At 30.7% G+C, this 14,752-nt stretch overlaps 1 protein-coding gene, 1 long non-coding RNA gene and 1 other non-coding gene across 3 annotated transcripts; 1 reads left to right on the top strand and 2 right to left on the bottom strand.

Moving 5' to 3' along the window:
- Positions 1 to 2,202: 2,202 nt before the first annotated feature.
- On the bottom strand, positions 2,203 to 2,284 carry TRNAS-GCU (transfer RNA serine (anticodon GCU)). Its single transcript has one exon. It is a non-coding gene; the product is annotated as a tRNA-Ser (tRNA).
- Positions 2,285 to 2,608: 324 nt separating this feature from the next.
- On the top strand, positions 2,609 to 4,984 carry LOC121219426 (uncharacterized). Its single transcript, XR_005916161.1, has 2 exons — positions 2,609 to 2,776; positions 2,927 to 4,984. It is a non-coding gene; the product is annotated as an uncharacterized lncRNA (long non-coding RNA).
- On the bottom strand, positions 2,839 to 6,415 carry LOC107954160 (BTB/POZ domain-containing protein At3g44820). Its single transcript, XM_016889639.2, has 4 exons — positions 5,636 to 6,415; positions 5,238 to 5,307; positions 3,571 to 4,779; positions 2,839 to 3,490 (listed from the first exon to the last, which is right to left on the bottom strand). The coding sequence occupies exons 1-4, from the start codon at positions 5,680 to 5,682 to the stop codon at positions 2,918 to 2,920; spliced, it is 1,899 nt and encodes a 632-aa protein (XP_016745128.2). The 5' UTR covers positions 5,683 to 6,415; the 3' UTR covers positions 2,839 to 2,917.
- Positions 6,416 to 14,752: the final 8,337 nt, after the last annotated feature.

The following is a 14,752-nucleotide window of genomic DNA, read 5'->3' as shown; positions in this document are numbered from 1 at the left end:
GCTATTGTTCTTTTGCGCATTCTTTTGGCTTGAGTTGCTTCTGCTATATAAATTAGTGCTTCAGAGGAATTCTGCGAGAATCCTTACCTTGTGGGAGCTAGGCTGACTTAGGCATATTTGAGTCAAAGAAACTACCTAAGGCTGCATGGATTGCGAGACTGAAAGTCTAGTCCCGTCACACTAGTTAGTTGAATTTTCAATAAAAGGACTAAAATACAATCCAATGCATATTATAAGGACTACTATGACACTTTTACCTAACCTATAACTAAAATAATAATTTGATACAATTAATTTTCTTAATTGAAAATCCAAAAAAAATCCCAAAAAATCTAAAAAAAATTAACAACTCTTTAAAATTACCTAAATTTTCAACAAAATATATAATAATAATAAAGAAAACTTGTCAACAGCTTATAGTTTCCACAATTACCCTATATAAGAATTATTTCCCTTGATGGGTTTTGCATTTTTATTTCTTTGATAATTGAGGATAGGAGTTGGGTAGGTAAGGATAGAACCCAAATTTTCATGTTATAATATAAATATTTTTGTCAGATTGTTAGCGATGTGCTTTACATGATTAATTTAGCAAAAACTCATATTTGATACTTTACGACCAATTTATATATGATAAATCACTTAATTAAGAAACAAACACGAGTTTTTAAAAATAATTATCGATAAATAAATATCAGCAAAATAAGCATATATAGCATAATATGTTTTTGTTTTTGTTGTTTTCATTTTCCCTCCTTTTCTCTTAATACTTGTGAAGATAACAAGCGCGTTTGAGTCAATTATCCAAAAAGTTTCTTTGGCATGATTGAAGACATTCTAACATGCTGCCTTCCTCCTTCAATGGCATTCTTCCAAGAATAAGTGAGTTCTCAAACATTCTTAACATGATAGTAATAATAACACGATGGAAAACTACAAAGATAGAAACGGTGGCCCTATTATGTTCACCATCTTTAACTTGCTTTCGAAATGTAGCAAAAAGAAAGAACCTAGATTTGCTTTGTTTGTCGTCTAGTGAAGCAAAGGAAAAGTTCATGCAGAGGAGAGTCTTACAGTCGAACAATGGAATTTTAGGTTTTCTTTTCTTTTCTTTTTTTTTTTGAAATTTTTAGAATTTTATGAATTTTTTTCTTAATTATAATTTTAAAGATTCTTTTTCATAATTTTAGAAAAAAAAATTATAAAACTTCAAGCTTTTTTTAAAATTTTCTAATAATTTTAGATTTTTTTGGATTTGTCATTAAAAAAATTCTAAAAGTAACAAATTAAATTTTTTTAATTATAGTTTAGGGAACAAATTAGTTATTAAGCCTATGAGTTAGTTTACTATGTCATTAGTTCATTAATATCATTTTATAATTTTTCATAGTTGAGTAATCAAAATAAAAAGTAATTAATAATTGAGTGACACCAAAGAATATTTGAGAAATAGTTAATTAACAACTTTCGTTGACATCGTTAGCAAGTTAAAAAATGAGTGATTTCATATAGATATTCGTACTTTGAACCGTTAATGCAACCATCGGTATAATTTACCTAAAAATAGAAAAACCTTTATTCATATTTTTTTAGGCTTAATTTTCTTTGAAACATTTAACAAGCATTAGATGAAGGCATACTCATGATCTGGAAAAAAATATATATATTTAATAAAATTTTATGTAAGTAATTTTGATTGAAATAGTAAAATTAAAATTTTAAAAATTATATTGTTACATTCAAATCCTATTGTGGATTTTTATTAATTTTACATAAAATATGGAAAAGTTATAAACATCCTCATAATAATAAAATTTGTAAAAATTATTATTTTTTAGTCATTTCTCAAATAAATTCAAGCTTAATTTATGGGTAGCACCAATTAAATGAGGCATTTAAATATAAATATAAATATAATAATTTGATTTTTAAATATAAAAATAATTTTACACCAATAGATTGAAGAGTTAGTATTTGGTACATTAGTAATTTTTTTATTTTACAAGTAATCTTAAAATATTGTTATATGTCTCATTTTTTTAAATATATTTTTTAATATTTTACTATATTTCTATAAAAAAAACTCATAAACACCCAGAAAAGAATTTCAAAAAAATTAAATAAAATAAACACCCAAAAAAACTCCACCAAAATAATTTTCCTCAAATTCAACAAGCAAACAAATATTAGAAAAACTAAAAACGTCGCCTGAGAGATTCGAACTCTCGCGGGTGAAACCCATGTACTTAGCAGGCACACGCCTTAACCACTCGGCCAAAGCGACTATTGATATTAGGAGCAGAAATTAACATTTATTAAAGGTATAGAAAACTTGACCTATAAATCAAAATGACGTTTAACATAAGATAAGAGTAATATTTTCAACAAACATGGACATAGAAATCAAATGATGCGAAGTTTAGGACAACAATAACTTGACTTTATTTAATAATAAATGTTTAAACAAACTTACAACTTGATTTACAGAAGTGTAGCGTGGAAGTAAATCCAAACATAAGCAAAGATGAAGATTACAAACAACGATATGATGGATACCCTCTACAACCAGAAACAAATATGATTCCACCAACCCTATTCTCTCTCTATTAACATTTATTTCAACAAGTGATGCTTAAGGTTCATGTCACCAACAATCTTCTTTCCTACACTCCTACTACATCACATGAGATCTTAACCATTCATGTAATTTATATGCCCAAAATCATGAATGGTAAAGATTTCATAATTAGAAAAATGTGTGACACCAAAACTGTAGGTGATATGAATCTCTTTTTCTTTTCACAAAAACTATATTTCCTATACAACAACAAAACACAATCTTTCTTTTCTTTTTTGTTTCTTTGGACCGCTGTTTCTATGTCGAAACATTGATGTTAGTTTCCATGTGTGTTAACTATCAAAACAGGGAGAAACTTTTCCGATGCCTGGAATTACGAGAAGAACAAGCCTTCTCGACTGATGGTCTTGGAGTTGGTCCCGTGCTTCCAGCAACATCTGTTTGAGCATCTGAGGATTTTGCAAGGAGCTTGCATCCAAATTTCCGGGCAACTACACGGGGTGAACTGAGTGAGCTATGTGATTTTGTCACCCTTTTCATCTCTTGCTTTATTTTACTGAATTCCTCTTCAAGCTCTCCTACTCGAGACCTCATTTTTTCCATATCCACCTTTAAAACTCGGTTTTCACGTACAACTGTCACCCATCCATCTCTTTGCACGATCTGGCCAGCTGTCGCATTACCAGCTATCTCCCCTTGACCTGTAGGGGCACTTTCAGCTTCCAAGACATTGAGACAGCCGGCTAAAGCCATTCTTAAATGCATCTGCTCAAAGAACAAGACTTGCAGAATGACTCTGAGTGGCAGTCTTTCATTTTGGGAAGCATGGGCACAAGCATCAACGGAAAGTTTCTGGTAGTCGATGATATTGCAAAGTTTTTCCTTCTCTCCATCTGAAAGCCAAGGATGCGCCTGCAAAACGGTAGTAATAATTACAAACCTTGAAACCAATATACTCCATCTAAATAAAAGTAGGTTTAGTAGATTTAAACCTTGAAATAAATGTCCAGTGCTCTGTATAGCCCATCATGCAAAGGTCTTGAAGATTCTGGAAGGACCTCTGCAAGAGTACGTAACTTTCCGGGTTTCAAATTTACATCAGAAGCAACTTCTGCAATATAACTATCCATTAACCTGGCAACTTTTCTTAAGGGTTCAGATGATGGTGATGACTCTAGGTCTAATGATGGTGGTGAAAATAATGTTAACCCTGACTCCAAGGACACAAAATGATGGACGATCCGTTCAACACAATCAGTATTATATAGGGTATCAGAATCTGAGTATGAAGGAATCAAAAGACCATCGAGGCTAGCCAGTTCCAATTGCATTCCAATTCTCCTCTCCAAAGAATCCTGGCATGTTTGATTGACACCTAATATCGATGCAACACGAAGAAGTCCAAGTAAAAACCGGCAGAAGGACTTGCCCTTCTTTTTTGGAAGAAGCATTTCAATGCTTTCCAATAAAACTTTCTGATCAACAGCGACGGGAGTCAGGCTAAAACTTGCAACTGTCCTGGCTTTGCCACCCTGCACGCTCTGCCATCGGCCCAGACCTGGTAGATACTTTCTTGCATAGTACATTATGGCACCTGCTAGAAGTTCACATCTTATACCCCTTCCTTCCATTGTTTTAATGAGTCTTTCAAATAAACCTACACTGAAATATGAGATGTCTTCAAACCACCAATCAGATTCTGCACTTCTTATTCTCGCCCCAGTGTTTATTCCATTCCATAGAATGCTTCCACCAGGGCTCTGTAGGCTACCGTACATCACCATAGGCCAACCGAACAAACTAGGATCCGTACAAACCATCATGGATACAGCATTCAAACATTTCTTTAATATGTAGAGCTTTTCTGCCCTCGGCATGCATGACTCGCAACTTTGTAAAGCCAATATACAATCCTTCCAGTTGCGAAGTACATTTTTGTGGAGGAAGTTCTCAGACTTCAAAAGTAAATTATCTTCCCCATACTCATCCGTCATCTCAAGGAAGTCAGCGGCACAGTAGACCATTATTATATTTCTTGCTGTAAATTCCACTCGAATGCCATAGCAAAATTTTGCTGCAAACAAAAAAGCGTCTGGGCCACCAGGGAATTCTTCAAGCTTTGTGGTAAAAGTCTTATCGTGGGTACTCTTTAGTTCTTCAAAGATGGAAGCGATCTTCCCACATTTCGACATGAGAGGAAACTGCAGTCATACATGATCATAAAGCATAACACGGTTAATCAGTAACATGATGAAGCCACATTACACTATCTATAATGCAAGGAAGTTGCCTAAACTGCAGGGTTAAATCATCTGATAAAGTGTTCATCTAAATTCAGTTCTAGTTTACACAGTCTATCTGTTTCTTCTTTTTCATTCAATAGAAATCTAAACTCCTCCATCTGCATACAGTCTTTAACTATCATGTAGTTCAATTATTTAAAGGACGAAAACAACAATAAAATGCCTCTACATGATCACAGAAACTATAGAAAAATTATAATCTTTTCACCAAAAAGTCCAGGAATCAATAATCAGTTAACAACAAAATTATACATTATGTTGATCATTGCAATTCAAATATCAAGGTAAGAAAAATAGTCTCAAGACCAAACACCAAAAACACCTCAGATGGGAGTGGAAACTGAAAAATGACTTACCTTATGAAGATGGAAGTTCACACCATCCACTATAATGGTTAAATCACTTGGCAACCCCGCATTAAAAAACCTGCAAAACCAATAGAAACTACACTATGAGAATAATTCTTTAACTCCATTAGATAGCCCCAACCTGTTGTCTCTCTTCTATGAATCCAAAACAAAGGGAAAAAGAAAAGCATAATTCGATCAAAAGATACAGAGCTTATATTTATTATTCAATAACGAAATTGGAGGGGAAAAGAAAAAGGCAGTAATATTTCCAATTTAGTCTCAAAATTGAACAAAAAGAAGACAACCCAGAAAGGAAAATAGAGCAAAGAACTGTCAACATACTTCAATTACGATATGGATTAGAGAGATACAAGTGTAGCAGAGTTTTAAGTGTTGGAGCTTACCAGTCATTTCCATGTTTGTAAAACCCAGAAACCTTGGCAGGTGCCATGACTGAGAGAGAAAGGGAAACACGCCCAACTTTGAATTGGGATCTTATAATAAATGCCTTCCCCCCACAAAAGGGAAAACAAAAAACCCAAATATCAAAATTTTAAAATCAAAAGCAAATCAGTATAATTATTCTTAAACATTAAAAAAGAAGCAGAGAGAAGAGCCAAGGGGACAAAGGCTAAATGGGGGCGTGTGGGCAACAGTGGAACTTTACAGCTAAGAAAATAAAACTCCAAATGCCTTGTCTTCCTCCAACAAAAGCCGCAACTCCATTTCCATGGACCATATATATTACTAATTTACTACTAAACTCTTAAAAAAGAAGCATTATAAAAACAACCATGCAAAACACAGTTTAAAAAAAATACCCAAGTTATCGTCAGTCGAAAAAAAAGGAGAATAAATAGAGAAATGTATTTAATGTTTCAGAAAAAAAGCATGCACAGATCACGACAGGAAAACAACCAAGCAGCGGGGGGGCATATGGAATACCCCTCTCTTTCTATATATGATATTTTATAATGGGAAATAAAAGGTGGGTCAAAGTGAAAAACAAAAGGCAAGTGATTGGGAGATGGGAAGGGGGTGTGGGTGTGGCTTTAGCCGGCCAAGAAACAAGGCAAATGATAAGTGAGAAAAGTTTAAATTAAAAAAAAGATACTATGGGTTTTATGTCTGTCAGACTTTCTTCATTTTGGGGTCTAAAGCATTGCTTGCGAACTTCAAATCATCATCATAACATAAAACGCGTGGTGATGAGAATGGTGGTTTTCTTTTTCTTCCTTTTTGTTGAGTTTTTATTTCATTTCATGATTTATGAAGCTGGATGTATTTAAGTTTAAACCGTAAATAACCGGAAAGGACGTGACACAGCGTCCTATGTCGGAACTCTCAACATTGTAGGGTAAATTGCAGCCATGGTCACTTCATTATTCTTAAATTTACACATTGATCCACCAATTATATTATTTGATTTTGATTGTTTAAATCAACATGGCCATTAAGTCAGTGTTCCTCAAATTTAGTCACCTAATTATTAATAAATTTTTATTTTGATCACTTAATTATAAAAAATTACAAAACAATCACTAATATTATCAATTTGAAACATTTTAATCACTCGTATGTTATCTCAATAATGCACTAATGAGGTGACATATTAATTCATAAGCTTAATAGTTAATGTGGTCCCTAGACTATAATTAAAGTATCATTTTAATACTTCTACATTTTTTAACAAAAATTCAAATCAAATCCAAAAAATTCTTAAAATATATGAAATTTCATAATTTTTCTTTCCTAAAACAATAATTATATGAAAAATTCTTGAAAATTAAAATATTCATAGAATTTCAAAAAAAATGGTATTTTTCTATTAACTGCTACAATTCACAATTTATCCATGCTTGAGAATTGTTTGAAAATATCATTTCATAATCTAAACCTAAACCATTGGCATCATTGTTTTCCTTTTGATGTGATTTGCATTATTAATTTAGGAAAAACATATATTTGATGCTTTACATATGATAAATAAATAATTATAAACAAACATAAATTCTAAAAATTCATTAGAGATAAATAAATATCATCAAAATAGGCATCTATAGCATAAATTAATTTTTTTTCCCTTTCTTCTAACACTTGTGAAAATAACAAGCTTCTAAGCTAATTGATCAAATAATTTCTCTAACGTCATTCAACACATTCTATCATTATACCTTTCTCATTAAAAGGCATTCTTCTCGATCTAGGTAAGTTTTCAAATGTTGTAAGCATGATAGTAATAGTAGCATAATGAAAAACTACAAAGATATGACATAAATTAGATGATCCATCTAGCAAAAAACAAAAATTATGTTCTTGTCATGTTGATATTTTAGTACCAAATTGATATTTTAGTTATAACTCAATGATCAAATTAACTATTAAACCTATAAGCTAATGTGTTATGCCATCAATTCGTTAGTGATTATTTTGCAAGTTTTCATGCATCGATGACCAAAACGATAATTGGCTAATAGTTGGGTGATTAACGGTGTAACTTACCCAAATATATGAAGGAACGGTAAATTGACTACCTGCGTTAACGTTTGTTAGCAAGTTAATGGAGGGATGACTTAAATGATCAATTTTGAATAGTTGAGTGATCAAATTATAACTTTACATAATTGAGTGACCAGGATGTAAACTTTTTTATAGTTAAGTTACCATGGATATAGTTTACTAAAAAAAATTAGATTTTCTTTTATGAATTATAAGAAGAGAACAAAGTCCTAAGAACAACACGATTAGCGCGACTCGAACCTAAACTACACTTACAAAAACTATTAAATTATCACAATCAATTATTAAAAAAAATATTAACCCTCCCTAAAAAACAATCAATTAATTATAAAATAATTTGTAAAGGCATTTAGGCAAACCCAAAGGCAGAAATGTCCTTTTTCTCCAACAACTTGAGAATAAATGACATAATATTGCAAATTAATCCCATTTAATGACTTCATCTTCATGCATTAATAATGTATTAGAAAGGTAGACTTAAATAAATTATGACCAATTATAGTGCTGAACCCAATTAAAAACAAAAAAAGTAAGCTTACTATTTAAATAATTTATTAATTTAAGCATCGAATTTTCAATAATTTTCAAATTCATCCAACATCTCTCATAAATTCATAAAGTATGATACTTATTAAACCTCCCAAATGGTTAATTTGAATGACCTACCATTAAAAAAGGCAGTCAAAATTGCTTTTTAACCCATATTTCTTTCTTTATGTTTTACGAAAAATGCATTAATCGATAGTATCTACAATGATAGTAAAAGAAATAGGTAAAGGTTTTTTTGAATGGGTGTTTATTTTTAATGCGACGTGTTTTGTTTTATTTTTTGCTCATATTATAGTATCGTTACATTATTCAATCTCACCCCACCATTGTTTTTAAACACACAGTCTATCCAAAGTGATCTAAAGGATCTTGGTATATGTCATTTCAACCTAGTTTAGTTGCAACAGTTCAATTTAGGTGCTTCATTTTAAAAAAAAAACCCCTTTATTTACTAATATATTTATATATATTTAGGTTGAGATGCTACTTCAATTATTTTTATTTTTCTTGTCTATTATATCAATATTTATAATGATTTAAATAAAAAAAACTATAAATTTACAAAAATTTGGTCATGTGAGAAATCAGTGTATTTATGTTCTTCATAACAAATGCAATGGAAGTGTTGTGATTGCCAGTGTGGTTGTCCAAAATTATGAGAGACAAAGACGGGTTGTTTTTGCTAACAAAATTTAATCGTAACTCACATGCTCTGTTTGAAACAAGCAATTATTTAAATGTCTCAACCTCCCACACCTTAATATAAATCAATGTAAAGAAAGAGGCATTTGACACATGACTAAAAGTCCTTTTTATCTAATGTGTTTTCTTTTAGCATTTAACCATTATTATTTTTATCAGTGGGGCAAAGAAAAGATGGCTCAACTGAAATATTATTACCTAATTTCTTAGAAAAAAAAAACAGTATGATAATATTTATATAACATGCAACTGTCCCTTTATTGTTGCATCTTTCGTCAAATCATTCATAAAGATGGACCTTGTAGAATTCTTTTCTAGTTGTGATTAAACTGTAAATTGTGCAATCTTAAAGGGACTAAAGAAAGAATTTCCCCTCTTTGAAAGAGTCAAGGCCGCCGCTAAATAAATTATATTCTTACAGTAAAATTTTGGTAAACATGTATGTATCAAATTGTCTTCAAACACAACATTCTATGGGGAGCAGTGGTCCTGTTTTAAACTATGTGACATAGGGCAAAACTCAAAGGTCATAAACTTATTGCCGTTTGTAACTTTGTTGACCCCCAAAATTTGGCTTTACAACAACTCTATCGCTCCTCAAATACAAATTTGCAGAGTTTTTGGAATTAGCTTTAAAATCATTACAGAACAGGTGAGATGTTCATAAAAAGACAGAATCAGCAACTTTGTTTTTTCAGCATGAAAAGACGAAATTTTTTATGGTATATTAATATATGAGTAGGCTAGGAATCTGGGTGGTGACTTGCAAAACACCTGTATGGTAGTGTGTTCATGTATGTGGATATTATTTTAATTTATAATATATATTTAAAATTATTTATATATCATTTTCTATCTCATAATAGCTTCAATTTGCATATTAATAAGTAATATATAAATGTACATGTTTGCTACTATATATCCTTAAAAATAATGAAAAAGAAAGTGATTACATTTATTAAAATATGAATATTAAAAATATTTATTAAACAATTTGTATTCATATTAATTTAACCTTTTTTTCTATTATTTAAAGTATTGAATTTTGAGTTACACTCTTACTGATATTGAAATGATTCTTTCATTGAATCAACAGCTAGAAGCACAAAAAAAAAGAATTTCATTCATAAGTCTTTTTTACTGTTATAACATTTTTAATAATAAAAATAGTTAACATATTTTAATTAGGTTGGATAATATTATTTTACATGATTACGTGATTTCATGAATTAAAAAAAACACCTAAAATCATAGGTAACACATGTTCTATTGTTGAAATTAAAAATAGAGAGACTAAATTTAAAATGTATGAGAAGTATAGGGATTGAGGGGAAGAATTAACCAAAAAATTAATTAAATAGAGAAAAAGGAAACTTTTGAGTCAACGAACTAAATTGCTGCTTTTTTCAACCTTTATTTCTTCCTTTTGGGAGGAGTGAGAACTGAGAACCCACCAACCCTTTTTTATTCTCATCTTAGGTCAATGTTTTAGTCGGCCTCGAAAAATAAGTTATCATTTCATAATATTTTATTTTATTAAATTAGAAAAAAGAGGCCAAAATAGATAATGTCCCATGGAGAAGAAATCGCTTTCCAAGTAGAAAAAAAAAACATGGTCCCAGTCATTTTCCACCTAATATTATCCCAGACTTTGATGTTAATGTACGAATTAGATTTTATATTTATTTAAATTTGACTCCACTTGGAATATATGCCTCAAATTATATTATAGCATCGCTCATAATTAATTTAAGCTAGTTTTAAGCCTACTTATATTATTCTTTTATATTCTTTAAATAAAAAAATGTTATTTTTAATTCAATACTTAATAATTGTTGATTGAGTCTTACCTCAATTGGCATCGGTATTGTTGCCAGTATAAGAGAACATAGGTTCAAGTGCACTGAAGTATATTACCCTCTTATTTAAGGGTTGGGAAGGAGCTATGGGTAGTTCTAGGCATTGTATCAAAAAATAAAAACTAGGAATCGTGACATATAAAAATAAAATAATATCTTACATAGTTAGAAAATTAGTTGAGTTGGACTCGAATCTTAAATGTGAGAGCTTGAACTTGATTAGTATTTCAAACATGACTCCTTCTTTTTCTGTCTAAGCCTATTTTTCAGGTATAATATTTTTGCCCAAGTCCTACCAAATATTAGATAAGGTTTCAAGTTAGTTGATAATTCTAATATCTGAGAGTTATTTGTTTTTTTTTTATTTTAGTAGGATCTTAGGATTTTTAGTTATTTTTATAAGTTAATTTTGTTAGATTTTAGAAATTTTATTTCATTCATGTTTTAAGTTAATTATATATTATAGTGTTAAATCAAATTAATTTTCGGTGTGTTAATTATATATCTGTTCTTATCCAAGGTAGGTCCAACAAAGCATGAGAAAGAATAGCTTGACAAAAACAGATTTTCATTCCAACGGAAAATGTCTACCCCAACGAAAGGAAACATACAACTTTCTGCTCCACAAAACTCCAATGCAAAGATTTTTCGTTGGAGTAGCGCATATACTTCATATTTTTTAAAAGTTGCTATTTTTGAAGGTTATAAAAGGGGAAATAAAAAAAGGAGGAGAGAAGAGAAAAAAGAGGAAAAGCCACTCAAGCTTTCAAGCATCAAGAATCGAAAGATTTTAATGAGAAGATGAAGTTTATAAACTGTTTTTCCTTCTTGTTTCCTTTTATTATGTCTAGTTATTGTTTTACTTTTAAGATGTTTCCAAATTCTCCATGAACTAAATATCTTTTCTAGGGTTACAATGGATTTCATGCTTAGTTAGTTGAATGTATCTATTTTTATCTCTTTTTATTGTTGATAGAGTTTAGATTATTTATTCAATTTTGTTCTTCTTTGAGAATAGTTCAACCAACTATTAGTTTGACAAAACCTAAAGAATTCAGAAGATGACTTTTTGTTTTAGGTCTAGAATGGATAACTATTAGTTTTAATTAGATGGGTCAATCCGTGATTTGTAATTAGGATAGGAATACCTAATTATCTTGGGTAGCCATAATTGGGATAGTTCTTAATCAATTTGATCTACATTATTGGCATAGGAAAATAGCTCAATAGTGGGTTAAATTACTTCTTTAATTGCGCGGAAGAAAATTAAGAGAATTTTAACTCCCCAAATTAATAATCAACTCTATTAGAATAAATTGGGTGGAGACAGATCAATTAGCTAACACATACGATGAAATTGTAATCTTAAGGTTTTACTATTGATTGTTTATTTTATTTAATTTTCATGGCTTATTTTTATTTACTTTTAAATTAGGTAGAAAAATTTATTATTGGTTAATTTGGATAACTTTTAGAGTAACATTTAATGATTGGTATTTCGTTTTGAGATGTCGATATTTTATACTACTTGAAACGATACGTATACTTGCATGTAAGATTTTGAATCAACACTAATGAAGTATTTAATCAAGAAATTTTATTTGGAAGTGTTTGGTTTAGATTTAGAAGGATATTAATAAAATAGGGAAGGTCCCAGCAGAAAACGTGAAAATGTAGTAATGTAAGTAAGCAACAGACAGACACCCATGAACCATTGCTGGTGTCACTCATCTTCAACCTCTTCCTTCCATTAAACGTTATTCAAAACTCACACTTTCGCTTAGCTTAACCCACAGCTACCTTCTTTTTTCTTTTTAAATAAGTTGAGATTTGACCTATGGGCAATGATAAACCTTTTTTCCTTTTTAAAATAAATAACTTGAAATGTTCATTTAAAATCATTTAAATAATTTTTGAATCAATTTATTATTATAAAATTAATGCGAATAATATAGTGGAATTGAAATTGTTAAGGTTGCGTTTGTGAACTAAATATTTCAGAATTTAAATTTGAATTTCAAAAAATAGTATAAATAGAGTAGTAAATAATTTAGAAATATAATCTATGGGTTTATTAGAAGCTTGTTTAGCAAAGAATTTGAAATCCTTAAAATATTTTTGGATTTGATAAATCTATGTTTTTATACTTGTCTAATATTTGCTATATTGAATCTAGACTAGTTTTTCCACTTCATTCTTACCATTTATATGATAATTGAAATTCAAATCCAAGTTCTCAAACAGGGAACAAAAGGTTATTTGGGAATTAATATGGAATATATACCCGAGGTCCATGGCGTATTTCATTTTGGGATCTTTTGAAGGATCATGAAATCCAAGGATTTTTAAATCTTTAGCATTTTTTATATTCTCTATGTCTATTTTACTGTTTATATTCGGGGTTCGTGACTGTCCCTCTCAACAATATTGTTTTCAATGTTCAAACATACGCCTCCCTTTAAGAATTCAATGTGCATTACTATTGTACTCAACACTTGTTAATAAATCTTAAACACTTCATATAAGAATAATGGCATGAATGACCCCCTGTACTTTAAGGTTTGTTCTAATATGATACTTCTATTTTTAAAATGTCCAATTTAATACTTGAAGTTTTATTCCTTTACTCATAATGGTGCTTAAATTTAACACCGTTAAAAAAGATGATCACGTGACACATTTACCAATTAAATAGTGGCATATGGCACATGATTGTCTTATTGATTATAAGTTCAAGGGTTTCTCCGCACTAAGCTAAAAAATTTCCTTAATTATATGAAGTAGATTTTTTTAGGCTTTTTTTTTTAAGATTATCACAACCACCATCAAGAAGCAACTTATAATCACTTCTCACCGAGAAAACACCTGAAGGTTCGCCTCTCCACACAACCATATCCTCATGCTCCGACCTGGCTAAAGGGATTCTTAGAATTTTGTTCGCAACATTACCCTCAAAGGTATCCCTTATCAAACCCACCTTTCATTTCCTTTGAGAATGGTCAATCAAATCATAAACCTTTTCAATATTATTGTTGTTGATATTACCATATATTATGAAATTTTCAGCCCATGCCAACCAAGCATCCTCACGAATAGAGATTCGGTCTCCTATACCAACCCTCCAATAGAGGCCATCTTACAATAGACCCTTTGTTGACCAAATGCTTTTCCAGGTAAAAAAAGGTAAATTACCTAATCGTGCTTGCAAAAAGTCATAACGCGGAAAGTATTTAGCTTTTAGGACTGGCTTAATAACAAGTTCGAATTAGTAATAATACACCAACCCTGCTTGGCAAGCGAAACAACATTAAAAGAAATCAGACATTGAAATCTTAAACTGCCATTCTCTTTAAGCTCACACAAACTAGACCATTGACACCAATGAATACCTTTCCTGCCATGAATTTTTTGCCACCAAAACATTGCCATTATACCTTCCAACTCACGACACAAAGATTTAGGCAACAAAAAACAAGACATTGAATAGGCTAGGTTAGCTTGTAATATCACTTTAACGAAAACCTCCTTACCACCTTGCGACAAAAGTCGTATACTCCAATTATCAATTTTCTTTTGAACGTGATCCTTTAAGGCTTGAAATGCAACTCTCTTTCTTCGCCCCACTATATTTGAAAGCCCCAAATACCTTTCAATTTCATTTAATTTTTGAACCCCCAAAAAACTAGAAACTCGAGTCCGATCCTCTTTTGAAGTGTTCGAGCTATAACACAACAAATTATCATAATTAATGTATTTCCCTGAACATACTTCATACTCCTACAAAATTCGTTTCAATGAATTTGCCTCTCTATCAGTAGCTTCCCCAAAATGCACATATCATCCACAAATAAAAGGTGCATTATCTACGGGCCCCTCCTACTAGACTTGCCT

The sequence above is a fragment of the Gossypium hirsutum genome, chromosome D07 (genome assembly GCF_007990345.1).
Source record: "Gossypium hirsutum isolate 1008001.06 chromosome D07, Gossypium_hirsutum_v2.1, whole genome shotgun sequence".
Taxonomy (NCBI): domain Eukaryota; kingdom Viridiplantae; phylum Streptophyta; class Magnoliopsida; order Malvales; family Malvaceae; genus Gossypium; species Gossypium hirsutum.
Note: the sequence above shows the minus strand (reverse complement) of the source record. Positions and strands in the feature narration are given on the sequence as shown.